This window comes from Chrysochloris asiatica, unplaced genomic scaffold (assembly GCF_000296735.1).
Source record: "Chrysochloris asiatica unplaced genomic scaffold, ChrAsi1.0 scaffold00078, whole genome shotgun sequence".
NCBI classification, from domain to species: Eukaryota; Metazoa; Chordata; class Mammalia; order Afrosoricida; family Chrysochloridae; genus Chrysochloris; species Chrysochloris asiatica.
In genome coordinates this window covers 1168683-1187897 of record NW_006408596.1, presented here as the reverse complement: position 1 = coordinate 1187897, position 19215 = coordinate 1168683, and the positions used below count along the sequence as shown (strand labels likewise).

At 44.3% G+C, this 19215-nt stretch overlaps 2 protein-coding genes across 2 annotated transcripts in view; both read left to right on the top strand.

Moving 5' to 3' along the window:
- ATP6V0A2 (ATPase, H+ transporting, lysosomal V0 subunit a2) overlaps positions 1–485 on the top strand; it is a 54090-nt gene extending 53605 nt beyond the window's left edge. Inside the window, exon 20 of the mRNA XM_006865366.1 lies at positions 383–485. Coding sequence (XP_006865428.1) covers positions 383–485 — 103 coding nt within the window. The remainder of the gene's footprint in view (positions 1–382) is intronic.
- Positions 486–4943: 4458 nt separating this feature from the next.
- The window catches only part of DNAH10 (dynein, axonemal, heavy chain 10), a 210003-nt gene continuing 195731 nt past the window's right edge, over positions 4944–19215 (top strand). The window contains exons 1-2 of the mRNA XM_006865476.1: positions 4944–5285; positions 17074–17182. Of these exons, the coding sequence (XP_006865538.1) occupies positions 4944–5285; positions 17074–17182 (451 nt within the window). The remainder of the gene's footprint in view (positions 5286–17073; positions 17183–19215) is intronic.

Below are 19215 nucleotides of genomic sequence, written 5' to 3'. Positions count from 1 at the left end.
ATGTACTTGGTTCAAACAGATCTTGCAGCCTAGCGCGTGAACCCACAGCGCCACACCAGGACTCCTGGTATTTCTTAAATGTTATCTAATGTGTCATAGGCTATCTGAGATTACAAACCCAGTTTTCTGCCTTCGGAGAGCAGTGCCTTGTAGTCCTAGGTGTCCGTCCCTTCTGTGTGTCCCGCAGTGTGTGAGGTGGCACAACGTGTCTCTGTTACACGTTAACGATTTAGAGAAGAAAACCATTTCGGCCTATGGACTGCTTGATTCTTAACTTACAGATGTTGTCTCAAGAAATTTAAGCAGTGTTATTTCACAAACTTCCACTAATCCATAGATTTTCTTGTTTTTGTTTTTCTTTTCCTGTTCTTTCTTTTTTTAGGGTGGAATTTCAGAATAAATTCTACATTGGTGCAGGCACCAAATTTGTTCCCTTCTCATTTAATCTACTTTCGTCGAAGTTCAGTAGTGACGACCTGGCCTGATTGTATTGCTGTAACCAACATGCTTTCAGATGTATGGAGACTTATCATGTTATAGAATTCCATTTATGTCAGAGTTCTGATAGGAACAAGTCCCTCTTCATCAATTGCCTTATGATAGAGCCAAATAATTCTGTAATATATACCTCTTCCTCATGTTAAATAGTTTGTAAAGTTTAACAATTTCAGATATAGCAATTTCTTTGAGTTGTTTTTATGATGAGCAAATATATGTTAATGCCAAATGTTATGTTCACGGTATTTCTAAAAATATAGGGTTGAGGAAGAGAAGCCAGCTTTGAATGGCAAGTTAAAATGGTCTTAGATATTTGAAGCCTTTTACCTTATTAAAAAAACAAGAGTGTTGTTCGGCCACTGAAATTGTCAGATAATATTTTCCAGCTGCTGACGTTAGCATAGTATTTCTTTTTAAAATCTAATGATGGATATTCTAAAGATTCTCATTTATTCTGCTTGATTAAAAATACGCAAATATTTTATATCATATGCTACCTGCAACTGCAAATAGAGGATTGTTTTTACAGTTTCATCTGTTTTAATAATGGGAAAACGGGATAAAAAAACACAAATGGTAATGCCACTTGTCTATTTTTCTAAAGACTCATTCTGTTGTCCTTATAGCAAACCAATTATGATAATTGTATGTTTTAAAAGCTAAATTGTCTACTGAGCCTTAATAGCCAGTGAAACTATAGAAGATCTGATCGGATGTGATTTGTACTTAGTGGCCGGTTTGGCTGATGTTGCTGAACAAAACGAGTGATGGAAAGGTAGAAAGTAGTATTTTGTATATTTTTATTAAAAAAAAAATGAATTAAGAAATTTTACCATGAAAAATGGTTTGTCTGTCCTTGAGAACAGTATAAATACAATTTTTTCACTTTCAGACAAATTCTAAATAAAGGTCTGGCTATTTTATTTAGAATAAGTCCAAATGCTCAAATGCAATTTAGATCAACTGAAAACAAATTATGTTTATTAGCCATTCATGTACACACTTTATTTGAACTGCATCTGTACACCTAACTTTTAGTTTTGAGTGAGTTTGTCACCTCTTGAACCATCTGATGTATTCTGTGTTTTTAAAAACTGTTTATGTTCCCTATTTTACTTTAATAATTGTAGATAATTATTTACAGTCATTTTCAAGATAAAGTCTATGGTATCTTCTTGGGCTTACATTTTTGAGCAACCTACAGTTTCAAACATTAACAAGCCCATTGGTCACGATACTTGTCTGCACTGCTTGGTGGTTGACCTGGGCACCTTCATTGCATGTTGCAATGAAGCAATTCTGGCAGCACTGCCCTTAAGTGTGTGTTTTGAAGGGACTTCAAAGTCTGTGCGCTGAGAGGCATAGACTCAGCCTCGTAGGCCTGAGCTGTGACTCACATCCAGCCTTTGTGTTGAAAGAGTCCTCATTCCTGCTTGCCAAGCTGTTAGCCACAGCCAGTCTCAATTCATTGCTTTCTGTTCTTGTATTAAACTATTAATTAGAAAACAATGTAGAGGAAACTCTTGAAAATGATTCTGATCTCCAAGCTTGGTCTGCCCCACAGGTGTAATGCCGAGCCCGTGTTTCTGGTGAGTTCCCGTTGTCAATAATGCTGTCCCAGTTTCAGGCTGCCTTCTCAGGTGCCTCTGAGAGCCCCCAAAGTTGTCACATGATGATAATTAAATTGTCTCTAGGAAACCTGGGATTTCCATGTCCTGGTGTGGCGCTGTAGGACTACTAACCACAAGGTTGGTTCAAACCCACCAGCCTGATCCTCAGAAACCCTCTGCTGGGCCTCTGTGAGTCAGAACCGACTTTACATCAACAACAGTAACTGATTAGTCAACTGTATCTTCACGAATTCTGTACTGCCCCCTACTGGTGACTGTCATAGGGACACTTTGTAATTCCAGTTAGCACCTCTGAGCCGGGTGCAGAACAGAGAGAGAAGCATCGCTTTTCAATGGAAGTCTGGATGGTAGTTCCATTGCTGAGTGCCCGTCGCGTCGGTTCTGACTCATAGTGATCCTGTAGCTGGGTTTGAACTGCCGACCTTGTGGTTTGCAGTCCAGTGCTAATCCTACCCCACCACACCAGGAGTCTAGTAGTTATGCAGAAGGTTGTTGTTGAGTATTGTCGAGTCAATTCCGACTCATAGCGACCCTGTACAGGGTTTCCAAGGAGCAGCCGGTGGGTTTGAACTGCTGACCTTGTGGTTTGCAGTCCTGTGCTGATCCTACAGCGCCACACAGGGAGCCCATGTAGAAGGTAATTATATAAAAAAAGGAATGAATCCTAACTTAAGTGAAAGAAGTCTGCAATTATGCTTTGATAGTGTCATTTAGTCACCAGAAGATAGTCAGCAGAGGAAATTTTCTTTCTTTATAAACCTGTTGGTTCCAATGTCATGTCGACAGAGAGGCAGTTTCCTTTTCTTTTTAAAGCCTCTTGGTGAAACTATTATACAGTTTGTGAGACTCTAGTTTTCTAGAGAAAGCTAATGATGGCCACGTTTTTTCAGTTTTCACTCAGATGTTTCCTGCCATGTGCTGCTAATGGAATCAGAAAGCTCGAAAGCTCAAGGGATTTCATCAGTACAATAGAATTTGCTTTCATTCTATAAGGATGGAGCTCATCCCAGGCTTGACCTAATTGTGAGTTATTCAGGATGTTCTTAGTAGCCTCTGTGGACTTTCTATCACTAATAGAGAACGGAATGTATCTGCTCTCAGGTCTGGAGCCAGCATTTTGTAACAACCTTACGGTTTTAGTCTTCGTCTGAAGAATGTGTATGAAGAAGATACCCAGACACTTTAAGGCAGTACTCATTTTGGAAAGCAAAAGTCAAACATCACTTCTCCAGCTGTCCTTGCAGCCTGCATTTAAATACAGATTTCTCTGATGAAAATGTAGAGCATTACATACCTCCACCAAGGTTACTGAGAAACCTTAATTCAAGGGGATGGAAACCAGGCTACAGCGAGTGTAGGTTTGCAATTTTAGGAAATCCTTAAAACATTCTTGTCTTAGCTGCTACCACAGAAACATCACAAGAAACAGATTTATTTTCACACAGTTCAGGAGGCTACAGGTCCAAATTCAGAGAGCCAGCTCTGGGGGAAGGCTCTTGGAGGAAGGGCCTTGTCTTTTCTGCGCTCTACTTCTGGGCGGTCTTCTTCAAGTGGCTTGAGAACCAGCAAAAGATAGCCTACAGTAACTGGTCTCATTAACATAACAAAGACAACCCATTCCTAATGGGATGATGCCTACAGACAGAAGAGAATTTACAACACACATTTGGGTGCAGTTGAGGACATCCCAATTAAGTCCATACCATGTCCACTTACTTGTTCCTTGATGGGAAAATCCCACACAAAAGCCTGTGTTTTTGGGGTCCCTGTGACAGAATGACAAGAAACAGCATACATAGTATTTGGCTCTACAAATTCAAGAAGGGACAAATTGGCATTTTAACTCTCCGTAATAAACTTTGTTTAACTAATAAAAAAAATACATATTTTTAAAATGTGGTGGTTTTGCTTTATCATGCCCTTGTCTCCACTAGAGAGTCAAGGAACTGTCTTGCCTCTCTGATCCTGTACACCAGAAGGAATGTGCCCCTTCTTAAGAAAGCTTGTGTTTTATTTGTTCCTCTTAACAACCCCCATCAGGGGTCCTGGGGCAGTGCTTCAGGATAATCCACTGGACTGCAAGGTCAGTTTGAGCCGCAAGGTCAGCAGTTCAAACCCACCATCCGCACCTCGGGAGCCCTATAGAGGGTTGCTATGAGTGGGAACAGACTCAACCGCACTTAATAACAATAACTACACCCCTTGGAGTCCTGGTGTGGAGGGAGCTGTAGGGAAATTCAAGCTCACCAGCCGCTATTCGGAAACCCTGTAGGGTTGCTATGAATGGAACCGACTCGATGGCACTTAACAACAAACATCCCTTAGTCCATTGCGGCTGAGGGCTACCTAGTCTCTGATCTGCCTCCAACACGAGTGAGATGCTATGTGACCTTGATCATCTTGTCACCTCTAGCCACTGAGCCCTTATGGTCACGAACCAGGAAGACGCTGACAGGCAGAGTTTGTGAGAATGGATGAGGTGGGGCACGGAGCAGCTTCTCAAAGGTCTTGACATCTGTAGGTCACTGCACTCGCCTTTTGCCCCAGGACTAGCAGGTTGGCGCGCCCCATCCCTTGGCGCCAGCCCTGGGGTGAAGATGGGTGGTGTCCTCTCTGCGAACGCGGGGGTGGGAGGTGGGACGTGAGCGCATCCAGCCCGGGACTGCCCCGGCGCGGGACTACCCCGGCGCGGCGTGGGGACGTCAGCCGGTCAGGTGGCGGCCGTTTCCCGGCACCTGTTGCTAGGGACGCGGTCAGGGACGCGCTCTCCGCTAGCAGCCGCCTCAGCCCGGCGGCCAGTCCCTGCACAGTACCATGGACGACCTGCGGGTGTGGTGGATGCGGGACCGAGTGTACAAAGCCTTCGACCTCACCGAACCCCGTTTCTTCGAAGAGTTGCTGTCACGCAACGACGGCGAGGCCGAGGACCTCATCTTGCACTTCCTCAACCAAACAAGCGACGAGGAAGCTGCCACAACACTCTTCTTCTACCGCAAGGTGGTGCTGGAGGAGGTGGACATGGAGATGGGTGAGCGCCTCCTCCGGCCTGCGTCGGGGCTGCAGCCACCAGCCCACTCGCCTCGTGCGGACACTGCCCTGGGCTCACAGTCCGCCTGGGACTCCCAATCTGAGTCAGTAACCACTGCAGACACCTGGGTAGGGCTCACCTGCACCAGGTACTGGTTGTACATGGGGGACTTTGAAGAGTTCATGGGAAAATTCCATTATCTTTTAATTCCAGTTTTCCAACAACTTAACCCGCATGTCAAGGAATCCTGGTGTGGCGCTGTAGGATAAGCACTGGACCTAAAGGTCGGTTTGAACTGCAAGGTCGACGTTTCAAACCCACCAGCCGCTCCCTGTGGAAACCCTCCCTATACAGGGCCACTATGAGTGGGAAGTGACTAGACGGAATTGACTAGAGGGTATTTAACAATAATATATCAGGGCATTGATCTACCGTGGTGTGTATTGTACCTGTTTTACAGACGAACCAACTATGACAGGTTAAGTGACCCCTGTGGAGGTGGGGTGGGGAGACAGTAGGAATTCAGAATATACGGGTCACTGTAAGCCACCTGCAGTGGGTGTGCAGAGACACAGCGTTCACATTCCTGGAAAGGGTCTCACACCGGTGAAAAACACCGCTTTCTACTTTTTGAAAGGAGCCCTAGTGGCGCAGTGGGTTAAAGCGCGCTGCTGCTAACCAAAAGGTTGGCGGTTTGAATCCAACAACCTTAATTTGGGAGACCGATGTGGTTGTCAGCTTCCTAAAGTGTTACAACCTTGGGAACCTTATGGGCAGCTTTACTCTTATATCTGGTCACTATGCGTCTGAATTCACTTCACAGCAATGGGTTGGTCTATGTTTTGATACTCCTGATGTACCAAAAATCAAGGAAGTTACCAAACCGCTTTTTTAAAAAAATTACAGTAGCGTTAAAACATTTACCTTGAACAAATTAAACTCTTAACTGGCACACAACTCCCACCCCTCCAAAAGCAACCGGATCTAGAAGGTCATGTGGTCACCGTAGCAGCTGCTCTGATTGGTGGGGAGAGCAAACAGGGCGGGACCAGCAAGGGTTGGGTGTGGAAGGCCTGGCGAGGACGCGAAGGTGGAGCCGCTTGCGAACTCCGAGCTTGTCTCCAGCTTGAGGACCAGCAGGGTCGCAGTGGTCCTAAAGGGAGTTTTAGTGAGGTGATTTGATCAATGTGAGTTTCCTGTGTTAGTGTGCGAGCTTCCTAAGAACTTCTTGGTCTCCACAAGCATCTCACAGGGCGGTGTTCCCCAACATTAAAAGGTATTAGGCACACCTCTTATACTTTTTAAAAATTATTTGGAGCTCGTGGCTGGTACAAACGGTTAATGGGTTTGACTGTTTGAATCCCATCCCCAGATGACTTGGAAGAAAGGCCTGGTGATATGGTTCCAAAAAACCAGTCATTGAAAAGACCAGTGGAACACAGTTGTGCTCTGACATGCATGCAGCCTCCGTGAGTCGGAGTTGACACCACGGCCACTATTTTTGGTTAATTTTAATTTGTGGTAAAGTATGCAACATGGAACCCTGGTGTGGCACCATAGGTTAAGCACTGGACCTTAAGGTCGGCGGTTCGAACTCACCTACTGCTCCTCAGAATCCCTGTGCAGCGTTGCTATGAGTCGGAGTACATGGCATTAACAACAACAACAACAACATACAACATAAAATTTATCATGTTAAACCTTTTTGTTGTTGTTGTTCTGAGTTTACCCTCATTTTTTTTTTGTATAAAGTTAAGCTTAGAAAACTGAAAATACAACCCCAGAGCAGTATAAAAGAACACACAGAAGTTCTATGGTAGGTCCACCAAGGTCTGTCAAGGTAAAATTGAGCTTTGTTAACAAAATTTTTGTTAACAAAAATGGATTTTGTTAGGAATCAAAAGGCTGAAATTTTAATTAATGCCTTGTAACCATTTTTAAGTGTTCGACTCTGTGACATTTAATTACATTTGCAGGGTTGTGCCATGGCCGCCACTATCTATTTATAAAACCTTTCTCATTACCCAAAACAGAATTTCAATACTCTTTAATCATTCCCATTTCTTCTTCTTCTCCATCTCTGGTAATGTCTGATATACGTTGTTGTTGTTGTTGTGTACCGTGGAGTCGGTTCCGACTCATAGCGACCCTGTACAGGGTTTCCGAGGCTGTAAATCTTTACGGGAGCAGACAGCCTCATCTTTCTCCCGCGGAACAGCTGGTAGTTTCGAACTGGTGACCTTGAGGTTAGCAGTCCGATTTGTAACCACTATGCTACCAGAGCTCCTTGTCTGATATATATATGTATTATGAATTGAGTGATAGTTTACATGGGAGAGCATCAGTTTTACACTTTACGTTTCATTGTAATGATTACAGTCCCCTCTGTGTATCATCATTCAATGGCATTTGCTTCTATTCCGTCTTTTTTTTGGTGGGGGGTGATGTACACAAAAACACTCAGGTATATATCATCATTTAAACAACCAAAGGCCACATGAACACACAGCCTTTCTCTTACCATCGAGTCCTCAGCTGCTCTCTCTCTCCATGCCCTCATCTCTTCCTCCATCTGTGGTGTCGCCGCTTCTCTGGATAGGGTCCCACATTCCTCTTGTGCTGTTCTCCCTTGATGGTCTTAGGGTCCTCTGTTCCTGGACTGTAATAGTAACTACTCCCCCCTTTTTGTTACAAACTTCTACCTTAACAGTTGTGACCATTGCGATTAGTTGTGATAACAATTATTCACTATTGAATCATATGAATCTTATCCCCATCTCTTCACCAGACCCATCTAGACAAGGTGAAAACTATTCAGTGGGGATTTACCTTACGCCACACACTCTGAAACTAAACTCCATCTTGAAAATTTGTAAGGCCCTCCCCCCCATTTTAAGTAGCCAATGTCTAAGTTGCTTATCTCTATCAACCCTGTATACAGAGGGGACAGGATTGATATTTGATGTGAAGACTCCTTCCCTCTCAGTTGGTATTTTGAGCTACTATATCCATAAGTATAAGTCAAGTTCATCCAATTTTAGCAATTTACACTTGTTTCCTTTATTTAAAAAAAATTTTTTTTTTATCTTCCTCTAGTCGAGATCTGATCATCAAGCCATTGAAGCTAGGTTGGAACTGTCTACAAGTTTGGGTGTTCTTGTGTGTCTCCCCTCACTTTATATTAGCTGGATGCTTCACTCTCAGCTCTAGCCCTCCGTGGCTATGTCCTTGTCCATGGGCTCAGGAGTCCCCAGGTCTCACCATGTCGGATCTATTTCATATCTTTATGGGTTTGCTTGTTTTAGATGTTTCATGTAAATGGAATCACTCAATATTTGTTCTTGGTGTCTTGCACGCAGCATAATGTTTTCAAAGTTTGTTGTAGCAATCATCTGGACTTGGCTTCTCTTTATGACTGAATCATATTTCATTGTATGACTAGAGCACATTTTGTTTATCCCTTTGCCTGGTCATGGACACTTAGGTTGTTTCCACCTTTTGGTAATTGTGAATATTGCTGCAATATTTATTTTTCATATTTGTTCATAAAATAATATATTTTGGGTTATTTTTGTTGTGGGAAATCACCACTCCAATTTCTCATTTCTTCACGAACAGTTCCGTGACATTGATTACAGTCTTCACGTTGTGTAGCCATGCTCATCCTCCTCTTTCAAATGCTTCCTCTCCATTTTCAGTTATTTTCAATGCACATTATTGGTTTGCAGTAACATAATACATGTATTCATTCTAGAAAAACATCTACGATCATGAATAAACACCAATAACACATTACCAGTGGTATCCAGTAGGATGATCAAAGTAGTATTTTTGAATCTAAGTATCCAACGTGTGTTTGCTTTTTGCCCCAGGCAAGCTCATTGACCATGTGATGAGCACTGGACTGCGAACCACAGGGTTAGTGGTTCGAGCCCACCAGCTGCTCTTCAGAAGAAAGATGAGGCTTTCTGCTTCCATGAAGATTTAAAGCCTTGGAAACACTATACACGGCTGCTGTGAGTTGGAACCAACTCTACGGCACTTAACAACTGACCCACTGATTGAGAATTATTTAAAACAGGGGCTAGACTACAGACAGATTACTACCAAGTTAAATTATGAATAGAAAGATATGCTAACACGCTTGAATATTTAATATCCACAGTGATTTCAGTAATCCTGTTTTAGCACTTTTTTTTTTCTCTCTCTTTTTTTTAATACACCAAGACTAGGAAATGGAAGCAACTGGGATGTCTTGTGAGCTGTGAGGCCCTTGTAATAGTTTGTGGTTGTTTTGAGGCCCTTGTAAGAATAGTTCCTGGCTACTTTCTGCTCTGGGTGCACTAATAGATGTTTTACTGAAGTATCTCCCCAGCTCTTGTAGCAGCAGGTTTCAGACTCACTTAGAAGGGTCCACTTGGTTAATTCTTGGCCTTCCAAGGGCTGTTCAGGAACCTTCTACCAGTTTCTACCTCTTCCCAGGTACCCTTGTCCCCTGTCCTCCCCCTCCTTTTCCATCTTGTTTCCACTGTAGCATGTTTTAAGAGTGTGAATGTATTCCCCACAGAGGACAGTCTCCATGAAAACTCGAAGCTGCAAATCTTGGAGGTGCCAGAATGTGCCAAGTGTTGCCTTCTGGACAGAGATGGGGAGAAGGAAGGAACACTTTCTCCCCAACTTATCGGCTCAACTTGTCACTCACCTTCTGTTTATTAAGCCTGTTGTTGTTATGTGCCATCAAGTCTGTTCTGACTCATAACGATCCTGTATAGGGTTTCCAAGGAGCAGCTGTGGATTTGAACTGCTGACCTTGGGGTTAGCAGGCCAGTGCTTATCCTACAGAGAGCTTGGAACAGTTCCTCCCTCACACCTGACCTAGAGTGGACCAGGCCATGTGTGTCCTGTTATCCGTCTTGTCTCTGTTTCTGCCGCCAGTCCAGATGGCTTCACTCTGCTCCCAGTTTAAATTTATGTGAATGGACACAGGTGGTTACTGGTGAGGGTGCAGTAAGGAAAGGGGTGGGCACACAGCTGCCCAAGATGCTCGGTTCTCATGGATACCTATATATTGTTTCTTGAAATAATAAAAGGGAGTCATTCCTTACACGCTTAATAACTTGCTTACTTTTTATGGAATTATACAAGTATTTCCAGAATTCATGTTCTTTAAAAAAAAATTAGCAGAGCATAGAATTATAAAGTAAAAATTGAAAAGCCACCTTTCATGATCCCACAAGCCCTAGTCCTGCTCCTGCTTTGAGTATGTATCCTGCCAAATCTGTTTCTGAATTTCTGCCAGTATCTGTCTGTCTACCTACCTGCCTACAAGGGTAAGTCAAAAAATATTACTACAAAATCATTGTTGTTGTTGTTATGTGCCATCGAGTCGGTTCCGACCCATAGCGACCCTGTATAGGGTTTCTGAGGGTGTAAATCTTTACGGGAGTAGAAAGCCTCATCTTTCTCCCGTGGAGCAGCTGGTAGTTTCGAACCGCTGACCTTAAGGTTCGCAGCCCGATTCGTAACCACTACGCTACCAGAGCTCCTTACAAAATCATAGAAACCTTTATTAAACAAAAATATCAAAATGTGAAGTAATTTCTTGACATCACCTCTGTCTAGCTTTCTAGACTTCTGAAGAGTGTTTTCTTCTGTAACCTTGGCCTGAAGAAGCCAGTTGATACCTTGTCCAAATGGCTGCGTGGGCATCCTGGAGGTGCTCAAACTGTTTTTTGAAATGGCCTTTGAACTTGGAAAACATGAAGTCTGAAGGGGAGATCAGGCCTGGAGGTTGGATGGGGTGAAGATGACTAACCCAAATCTCACATGACAACACTTGCTCACTGGCAGGTGCAGTGTGATGGAAAAAAATGCCTTAGTGCAATTGTTTCTGACCAGTACCATTTTCCCTGTTCTTAAAACTTCCTCCCAGTAGAACGTCACGATCCTCCTATTCCTTTCAGAACAGTCTATCAAGACTACCTACCCTATTAGAATTTTAATAAACAGCTGCCATAGCTTTCTGAACTGACCTCTGTGCCGTAAATTCATCTTTGAAGTCTTACGAGCCTTCCTTCAAACGCTTGCTCTACCCAAGACCTGTTTTATGAGGCAGCATTCCTGTACATTTGTTTCAGAGCTTCAGGGATTTGGGAAGATGTCCAGTTGAGTTTTGTTAAAACTCAAAATAAGTTTTTCTCATAGCACAAAATGTCTCCTTAACTTGCAAGACTAAGTTAAGAGTCTTACTGAAGGAACTTGTCTGTAACCATGCTCTGATGGTAGACTCAGGCTTAGACACATAGTCCTGTGGAATACACCTATGCGTGCATGCACTGGAACCCTACTAGCAATACTGCTGACTTACCTTCGTGTCTGTCTGTTTTTCCTTCTATTGCTTTCTCTTTCTTTTTGTAGACCTACCCATCTACTTATGGAGTCCAAGGGTGGTGCTCTAGGATAGGCACTGGACCGCAAGGTTGGTTTAAATGCAAGGTCTGTGGTTTAAATCTATCAACTACTCCTTGGAAACCACATACAGGGTCGCTACGAGTCATAACCAACTCAAGGGCACTTAACAAGCTACCTATGGTGGCTCCATATGATAAGCACTAGACTGCCAACCACAAGGTTGGTGGTTCGAGCCCACCAGACTCTCCATAGGACAAAGATGAGACTTTCTGCACCTGAAAAGATATACAGCCTTGGAAACCTTATACAGGGTCTCTATGAGTCAGAAATGATTCAATGATACAAAACAGCAACAAGCTACCCAGAACGTAGCATCATAAAGTTCTAAAATTCTTGGAAAGATTCCATTATTTTTCAAATCCATTTTTCCATGTACTTTATGGAGCACTCCCCACCCCCTGCCCATGTATCTGTCGTATCTACTGGGCAGTGTTTTGTTCTGTATATGCCAGGGCTATATTCTTTTCCCATACTTATTCAATCTGTATTCTGAGCACATAATGAGAGAAACTGGGTGATATGAAGAGCAACATGGCATCAGGATTGGAGGAAGACTCATTAACCTGTGATATGCAGATCATTCAGCTTTGTTGAAAGTGAAGAGGATTTTTAAAATACTTATTGATGAAGATCAAAGGTGACAACCATCAATATATGTTACCCCTCAATGTAAAGAAAACAAAAATACTCACCGCTGGACCAGTAAATAACATTATGATAAGTAGAGAAAAGATTGAAGTTGTCAAAGATTTCATTTTGTTTGGATCCTTTATCAGCATTCATGGAAGCAGCAGTCACGAAATCAAATCATGTATTGCATTCAGCAAATCTGTTGCACAAGGCTTCTTCAAAGTGTTCAAGAGCAGAGATGTCAGTTTGACAACTGAATTATACCTGCCCCGAGCCTCAGATGCAAGTGAAAGTTGGACAATGAATAAGCAAGACCATAGAAGAACTGATGCATTTGAGTTATGGTATTGGTGAAGAATATTAAAAGTACCAGGGACTGTCAGAACAAACAAATCTGTGTTGGAAGAAGTACAGTCAGAATGCTCCTTAGAAGCCAAGATGGCCAGACTTCGTCTCTCATCCCTTGGACATAGTCTCAGGAGAGACCAGTGCCTGGAGAATGACATCATGCTTGGTAAAATGGAGGATCAGTGAAAAGGAGATGAATTGGCGCAGTGGCAACAGCATTGGGTTCAAGCGTAACGATGACTGTGAGGATGGTACAGGACCGGGCTGTATTTAGCTCTGTTGTGCTTAGTGTCGCTATTTGTCGGAACTAACTTGATGACAACTAACATCAATCACATGTTGTTATTGTTAGGGGCTATCAAGTTGCTTCTGACTCAGAGCAACATTGTTGCGGCTTTACATCATCAGTCCATCTCATTGAGGGCCCTCTACCCAGAATGATGGTCTTCTCCAGGGACTGGTCCTTCAGGATAACAAGTCCTCAGTCTTTGAGGTGAAGTCTTGCCGCTCTCACATCTAATGAGTATTATGCATGTACTTTTTCAAAGGCAAATTTGTCCTGGCAGCTCCTGGCCTATTCAGTATTCTTTGCCAACACCGTAACTGAAATGCATCAGTCCTCCAGTCGGCCTTATTCATTGTCCAGCTTACACTTGCATGTGAGGCAGTTGAAAATACCGTGGTTTGGGTGAAGCGCACCTTACTCCTCAAGGTGTCATCTTTGATTTTTAACACTTTACAGAGGTCTTTTGCTCTGCATACAATCTCCAGCTCCTTAGATTCCTAACTCAGCATGCAGGTTGAGTAAGTATGGTGAAAAGGTACAACTCTGATGCACACCTTTTCTGATTTTAAGCCTTGTGGTATCCCCTTGTTCTATTTGAACGACTGTCCCTTGGCCCATATACTGGTTCCTCATGACTACAATGAAGCGTTCCGGAATACCCATTCTTTGCAATATTGTTCATGATTTGTTGGGATCCACACAGCCCAATGCCTTTGCATAGTCATTAAAAGGTGTGAAACGAAACTAGCATTCGACACATTTGTTTTGCAGTAAGTCATTAAAGAGGCAGCACGCACCCTGAGTGGCTGTCGGTGGCCATGCTGAGCTCCTTCCTGGGGAAACCACATTCAGCATATGTGCGTGGAGCTGCCATAGCTTTGAATGGTACCTGTGAACACTATTCATTAGTGTGATTTCAGTTTTGTTGTATTATTTGGTTCTTTTATGAACCTGGAAACACTCAAATTTTTTTCCATACAAAATAACGGTAATTACTGCTTTGTTTTCTGCCATTTCCAGTTAAGAAAGGTTTCATAGGTACATTCTACTTGCAGATAGCATGGCAAACCTGTTGCTCCTGCCAAACTGCTCTCCAGATAGCTTTTGCCAGTGCTACCCAGCCAAGACATGTGAGGGGCTTTCTTCCAGTATCGGAGATGGTCCGCCTTTTAGCTAGTCCAGTGGATGAAATGTGGCTGCACTTTGTTGATCATTTTAAGTGGAGTTGAGCATCTCTATAAGGTGGTCATTTCTGGTTTCCTGGGCTGGTCTGAACTATGTGACTATTCTTATGTCTTGACAGACATTGAGCAATCACTGTCTCCAATAGCGGCCACATCTCAAAGCTCAAACTTGCCGCACAAATGACTGTCCTGTGGACTATGTCCCAGTCCCTTGGCTCTAAGATAAGCGTCCCTTGGCTGTTGGGTGTCCCATGCAGTGAAATATTCACATTTCCTCTTTTCTTTCCACACATGTGGCTGGACAGATAGCGAATTCCTTACCTCATCTGAAGAGGGAGAGGCGGAAGAAGAGATGGAGTCTGTGGATAAAATATCAGGTGTGGTACTGGGGGGTGGGGGTGCTAGGGAGGAATAGAGCTAAGAAAGCATCCCCCAGAAAGTAGAACTCAGTACACCAGACTGGGGCTCAGACTGGCACACAGTGCAGATGGACAGCGGGGTTTCTTAAACTGACAGAAGCCTGAAGACAAGCATTCTTGTTTCTGGCTCACACAACTCCTCACAGAGCACGTGGCTTTCCAGTCTGCAACCTCCAGATGCAACTTTGGTTTTGACAGTCTCCAAGGCACAATACTTTGGAAAATGAATTTATTAATAGTAAATGTAAAGTTAACCATATTAAAGTCAACAATTAAGTAGCATCGATGACATTCAGTCTTGTGCAGCCATTACCCTGGTTGTCTGCTCCTCAAACCTTTCTACCCCTTATAAGTAAAGCGCCCCCCCCGACTCCCCTTCAGTAGTGGCTCCCCATTCCACGTCCTGTGTGGTGAGGAGAGGCGCCAGGTAGCACGATGGTTTGCTCTTGGCTTCTAGTCTAAAGGCTGGCAGTTTGAGTCCACTCAGCAGCAGTGCCATGGAGGAAAAGCCTGGCTGTCTGCTTTGGTAAAGAATGCAGCCAAGAAAACCCCACAGGGCAGATCCAATGCGTAACAATACCTGGGGTCTCTGTGAGTTGGAATCGGGCTCAATGGCAGTGGGGTATTTTGGCTTCATAGGTGGGAGCCTCACATTCACACATGTGCCTGGTAGATTTCTGATTGAGGGTGCATCGAAAATACAATTCTCAGCGCATGTAAGTCAAAGTTCATTAGCATCCAGTTGTAAAAATGTACCTGCGTTCCTCCTTAACGTCCCTGTCAAATGAAGTGTGCTGTTGTACAAAATGTGGGTCTGGTTAATGTGGTAGGATGCTTATTCTTTTATTATTTTTTCATCTTACTCCCCAAATCATGGTTGGCTTGTTTTTTCCTTGAAATTTTCTTTATTTTGGTAGTGCTGAGCAAACACTATTCACACATTCTGTAGTTTCTACATCTACAGTCCAGCAACATGGATTATTCTCTTAGAGTTGTGCAAGTGTCCTCCCCTTCCCCTTCTAAGTTGCTCCTCCCTCGTCACATAAACTCACTGCCCAGTCCCTTGAGTTGCTGCTGTCCGTTTGATCCCATATAGATAGTTCTTGAAAGAGCAGACATTTTTACTAGTTAAGCTATCATTCAGTTTAAAGAAGACTTCTGGGATATTTTTGGTTTAAGGTTTAAAGGTTATGTCAGGGCAATAGTTTCAGAGGTTTATGTTCTTTTGTTTAACTTTTATAAAATGGTACCAACCGTTCTTCCCCAAATCATGTTTTGCAGCTAAGAATGTGTATCTGAGAAACTATTCCACCTCTCAGCCTGCAAACATCACAGAGGACGGAAACACTTTCAAAGAAATGATAGAAAAGCTACCTGTCAAGGTAGGCCTGGGCCTTTCCCCTCCTTATTGGGTTATGGGAACCTAGGTCCTGGTGATGCATCAGATCCCAGTCTGTGTTGGGGGTGTCCAGGGCCACTCTCAGCTTTGACCTAGAAACCCTCCTATACTGCCTCCTATACAGCCAAAGGTACAGATTAGATAGACTCAGCAAAGAAGGATCCAGGAGAGACCTGGGGGGCGGGGTCCAGGAGGGCCCAGGCATGAGCATCCAGTTATCCTCTCCAGTGGAATCATGGGACGGCACTGAGTCTCCCAGTAATGAGCTATGACAACATGTATGAAGCACTGCCAGCCAGGACAGCTCAGCTGAGCCTTGGTGTATTGGGCTGTGGTTTGGGGGTCCACAGTCACATAGACGTGGAGTGCCAAGGAATGCAGTGTGATTAGCCTTCGTTACCCTATCTTCTGGCACCCCGAGGTCAAACTGACACAGCTTGGCTTGTGATTTAAGGGGAACGAAAGTAGGTGTTCACTGTAAATCACGTTGTTAGCATAGACTACCTGGTGTGGCCCTAGGTTCCAGGTAAACAAAGTCACCCTGTTAAAATTGTATTTTATTGTGTTCTTGGTGAAGGCATACAGTTTAAGTTCCCACCCAACAATGTCTCCGGAAGTTGTTCAGTGGCACCGACTGCCTTTTTACTAGGTGCGAACATTGTCATTAGGTTCGTCCTCGCTGTTCCGTTTCCCCGCCCCTTTCTCGTCTTGGTTCTGAAGTCCTAGTTGACTGGTAGAGTCCTTCTTATCAGACAGGATATTCCAAGGCCTTGGAGGGGTCACTGAGGAGTCAGCCGAGGACCAGTCGTGAGCATGTTTGGCACGTGCAGGGTTTGGACAACCCTGGGTGGCTGAGTTAACCCTTTACTGCACACATCCCAAGGGTGGTGCTTAAAGCCAGGATGTAAGCATCAGCCTGCCTTTGGCTGAATGAAACGACACGTCATGCTCCAAATTCCATTCAAGCCTAGTCTGTTGCAACTTCTAGGTTTGCAAAGCTCTGTCCAGACTTTTACCGGGGTGTTTGGTTCGAGTGTCCGGAGCCTGGGGGGTGCATTTGAGCTCGTGTGTTGTATGGCTGGGGCTGTGTTGTTGGGCAGTGATGGGGACGTGCCTGGGAGGCTCTCCAGGTAGATGGACGTATGGCCACATGACGGTTCTTTGTTCTCCATGTTGCAGAAAATTGTCAGACACATCATAGAGACGGTCCACCTCCATGTGCTCTGTACACCTGTTCCTGAGGAGTTTCTGGACCAGAATGTGCTGTTTTTCCTCAGAAATACCAAAGGTATCTGCCCCGGGGGCTGTGTGAGTCTGCATGTGAGAGAGTCTTTTTTTTCTCTTTTTGCATTATATGAGACTATCACTTTCATTATTCTGTTATTTTAATATGGGGAGTGTGTTGGCTCCATGTGATAAGCACTGGACTGTGAACCATAAGTTCCACGGTTCGAGCCCGTCAGCCACTCCTTGGGAGATAGATGAGACTTTCTGCTCCGCAAATATTTGAAGCCTCAGAAACCTTATACAGGGTCGCTATGAGTTAGAACCAAATGGATGGGAGGGCACATTAACAACAATGTTTATAGTATGGAACACTGTATTATTATTTTATGACTATATGACAGTTAGTTATTGTTGTTAAGTGCCATGGAGTGGATTCTGACCTGTAGTGACCTTGTGTAGGGTTTCCAAGGAGCAGCTGGTGACCTTGACCCCTCTACCTTGTAGTTCAAACTGATTTTGCGGTCCAACGCATTAGCCCACAGAGCTATCCCAGGATTCCATACCAATTAGAGGAAGCTTCAAAAATGACAAGACGCCACGTTCAAAGATGAACTTTGAGGGACTTTTTCTGCCTGACTGGGCAATTGAAAACACAGGTGCCGCTCAGAAGAAACCAGGTTTGGGCTGCAGTTTGGGGACATGGCCCCACTGTGTGTCCCGCTGCAGGCTGTCATTCCATGAATGCTGCTCCCCTTGCCCTGTCCACCTCCTGGCCCCTCCTGCCCTGCTACACCCGCTGCTCTTCACTGTCTCTAGCTGCCCTTGTGGCCCCGCCCCCCATGCCACAGAGGGTGTGTCTACCATGCCTTAGAACACACCTGGAATTCCTGAACAAGTATTGTTTTATCCATGCTGCTGAATTTGTTCCCTGTTCACATTGGGCCAGAGCCTTACCATTAAGCTTTGAATTGTGCTCTAACTAGTTCCCTGCAGTGTGTGGGACCAGTCGGGGCGGTATGAAACAGCCTGCCATGCCGTCTTCCTCTCATTGTTCTCTCTCCCAGGAGCCACGTGGTCTTCTTCGTTTCCTAGGGCAGCCACGCCAAAGGACCACTTAGTAGTCAACTTAGAGCAACAGAAGTGTATTGTCTCAGAGTCCTGGAGGCCAGGAATCCCAAGTCAGGTGTCGGCAGGGCCATATTCTCTCTGAAGGCTTGAGGGCGAGATCCTTCCTGTCTGGCTCCGATCCTGCCAGCCCCAGGTGTTTATTGGCTTGTAGCTGCCTTGCCACATGGCAGGCCTTCTGTTGGAAGAACACCTGTCAGATTGGCTCGGGACCTACCCTGTTCCAATCTGATCTTCTTGTGTAACCAGACTGGTGACATCTACAGAGAGAGGGTCATGTTCACAGGTAGCAGGGTTTAGGGGCTTAACAGATCTGTTTGGAGAACACAGTTCAGTCCATCACACACATCTTTAATAACAAAAATAACCCATGTGCCTCCAGTCGACTCTAAGTCACGCGACCCTGTGTGTGTCAGAGTAGGACTGTGCTTCATAGAGTTTGGAATAGCTGATTTTTCAGAGGCAGATAATCACACCGTTCTTCTGATGCACCTTTGGGTCGACTTGAATGTCCAACCTTTTATTTATCACTTGAGCACATTAACTGTCTACAATACCCAGGGATTCTTTGTTGTTGTTGTTAAGTGCAGTTGTTTCTGACTCATAGTGACTCTGTCTAGGGTTTCTGAAGAGTGCCTGGTGAGCTTGAACCGCTGACCTTGCGGTTCAAAGCAACCTTGCAGTCCAGCGCATTACCCTGCAGCGCTATATCAGGACTCCACCAGTGAGTCTCATACTTGCTAATTCCTCTTTAGAACCTTATGTAGAACAACACACATGTAGATCTTCCGCTGGGCCACAGTGCTGTCTAGTCTGAGTTTTATACTGTTCAGTTTCACCGCTTTGATTTTTCTATGACTCTGGAGTGGCGCTGTGGGTTAATACACTGTACTGTAAAGTCGTTTGAACTGCAAGGTTGGCACCTCAGAAAACCCTATACGGGGTCGCTATGGGTTGGGACTGACTTGG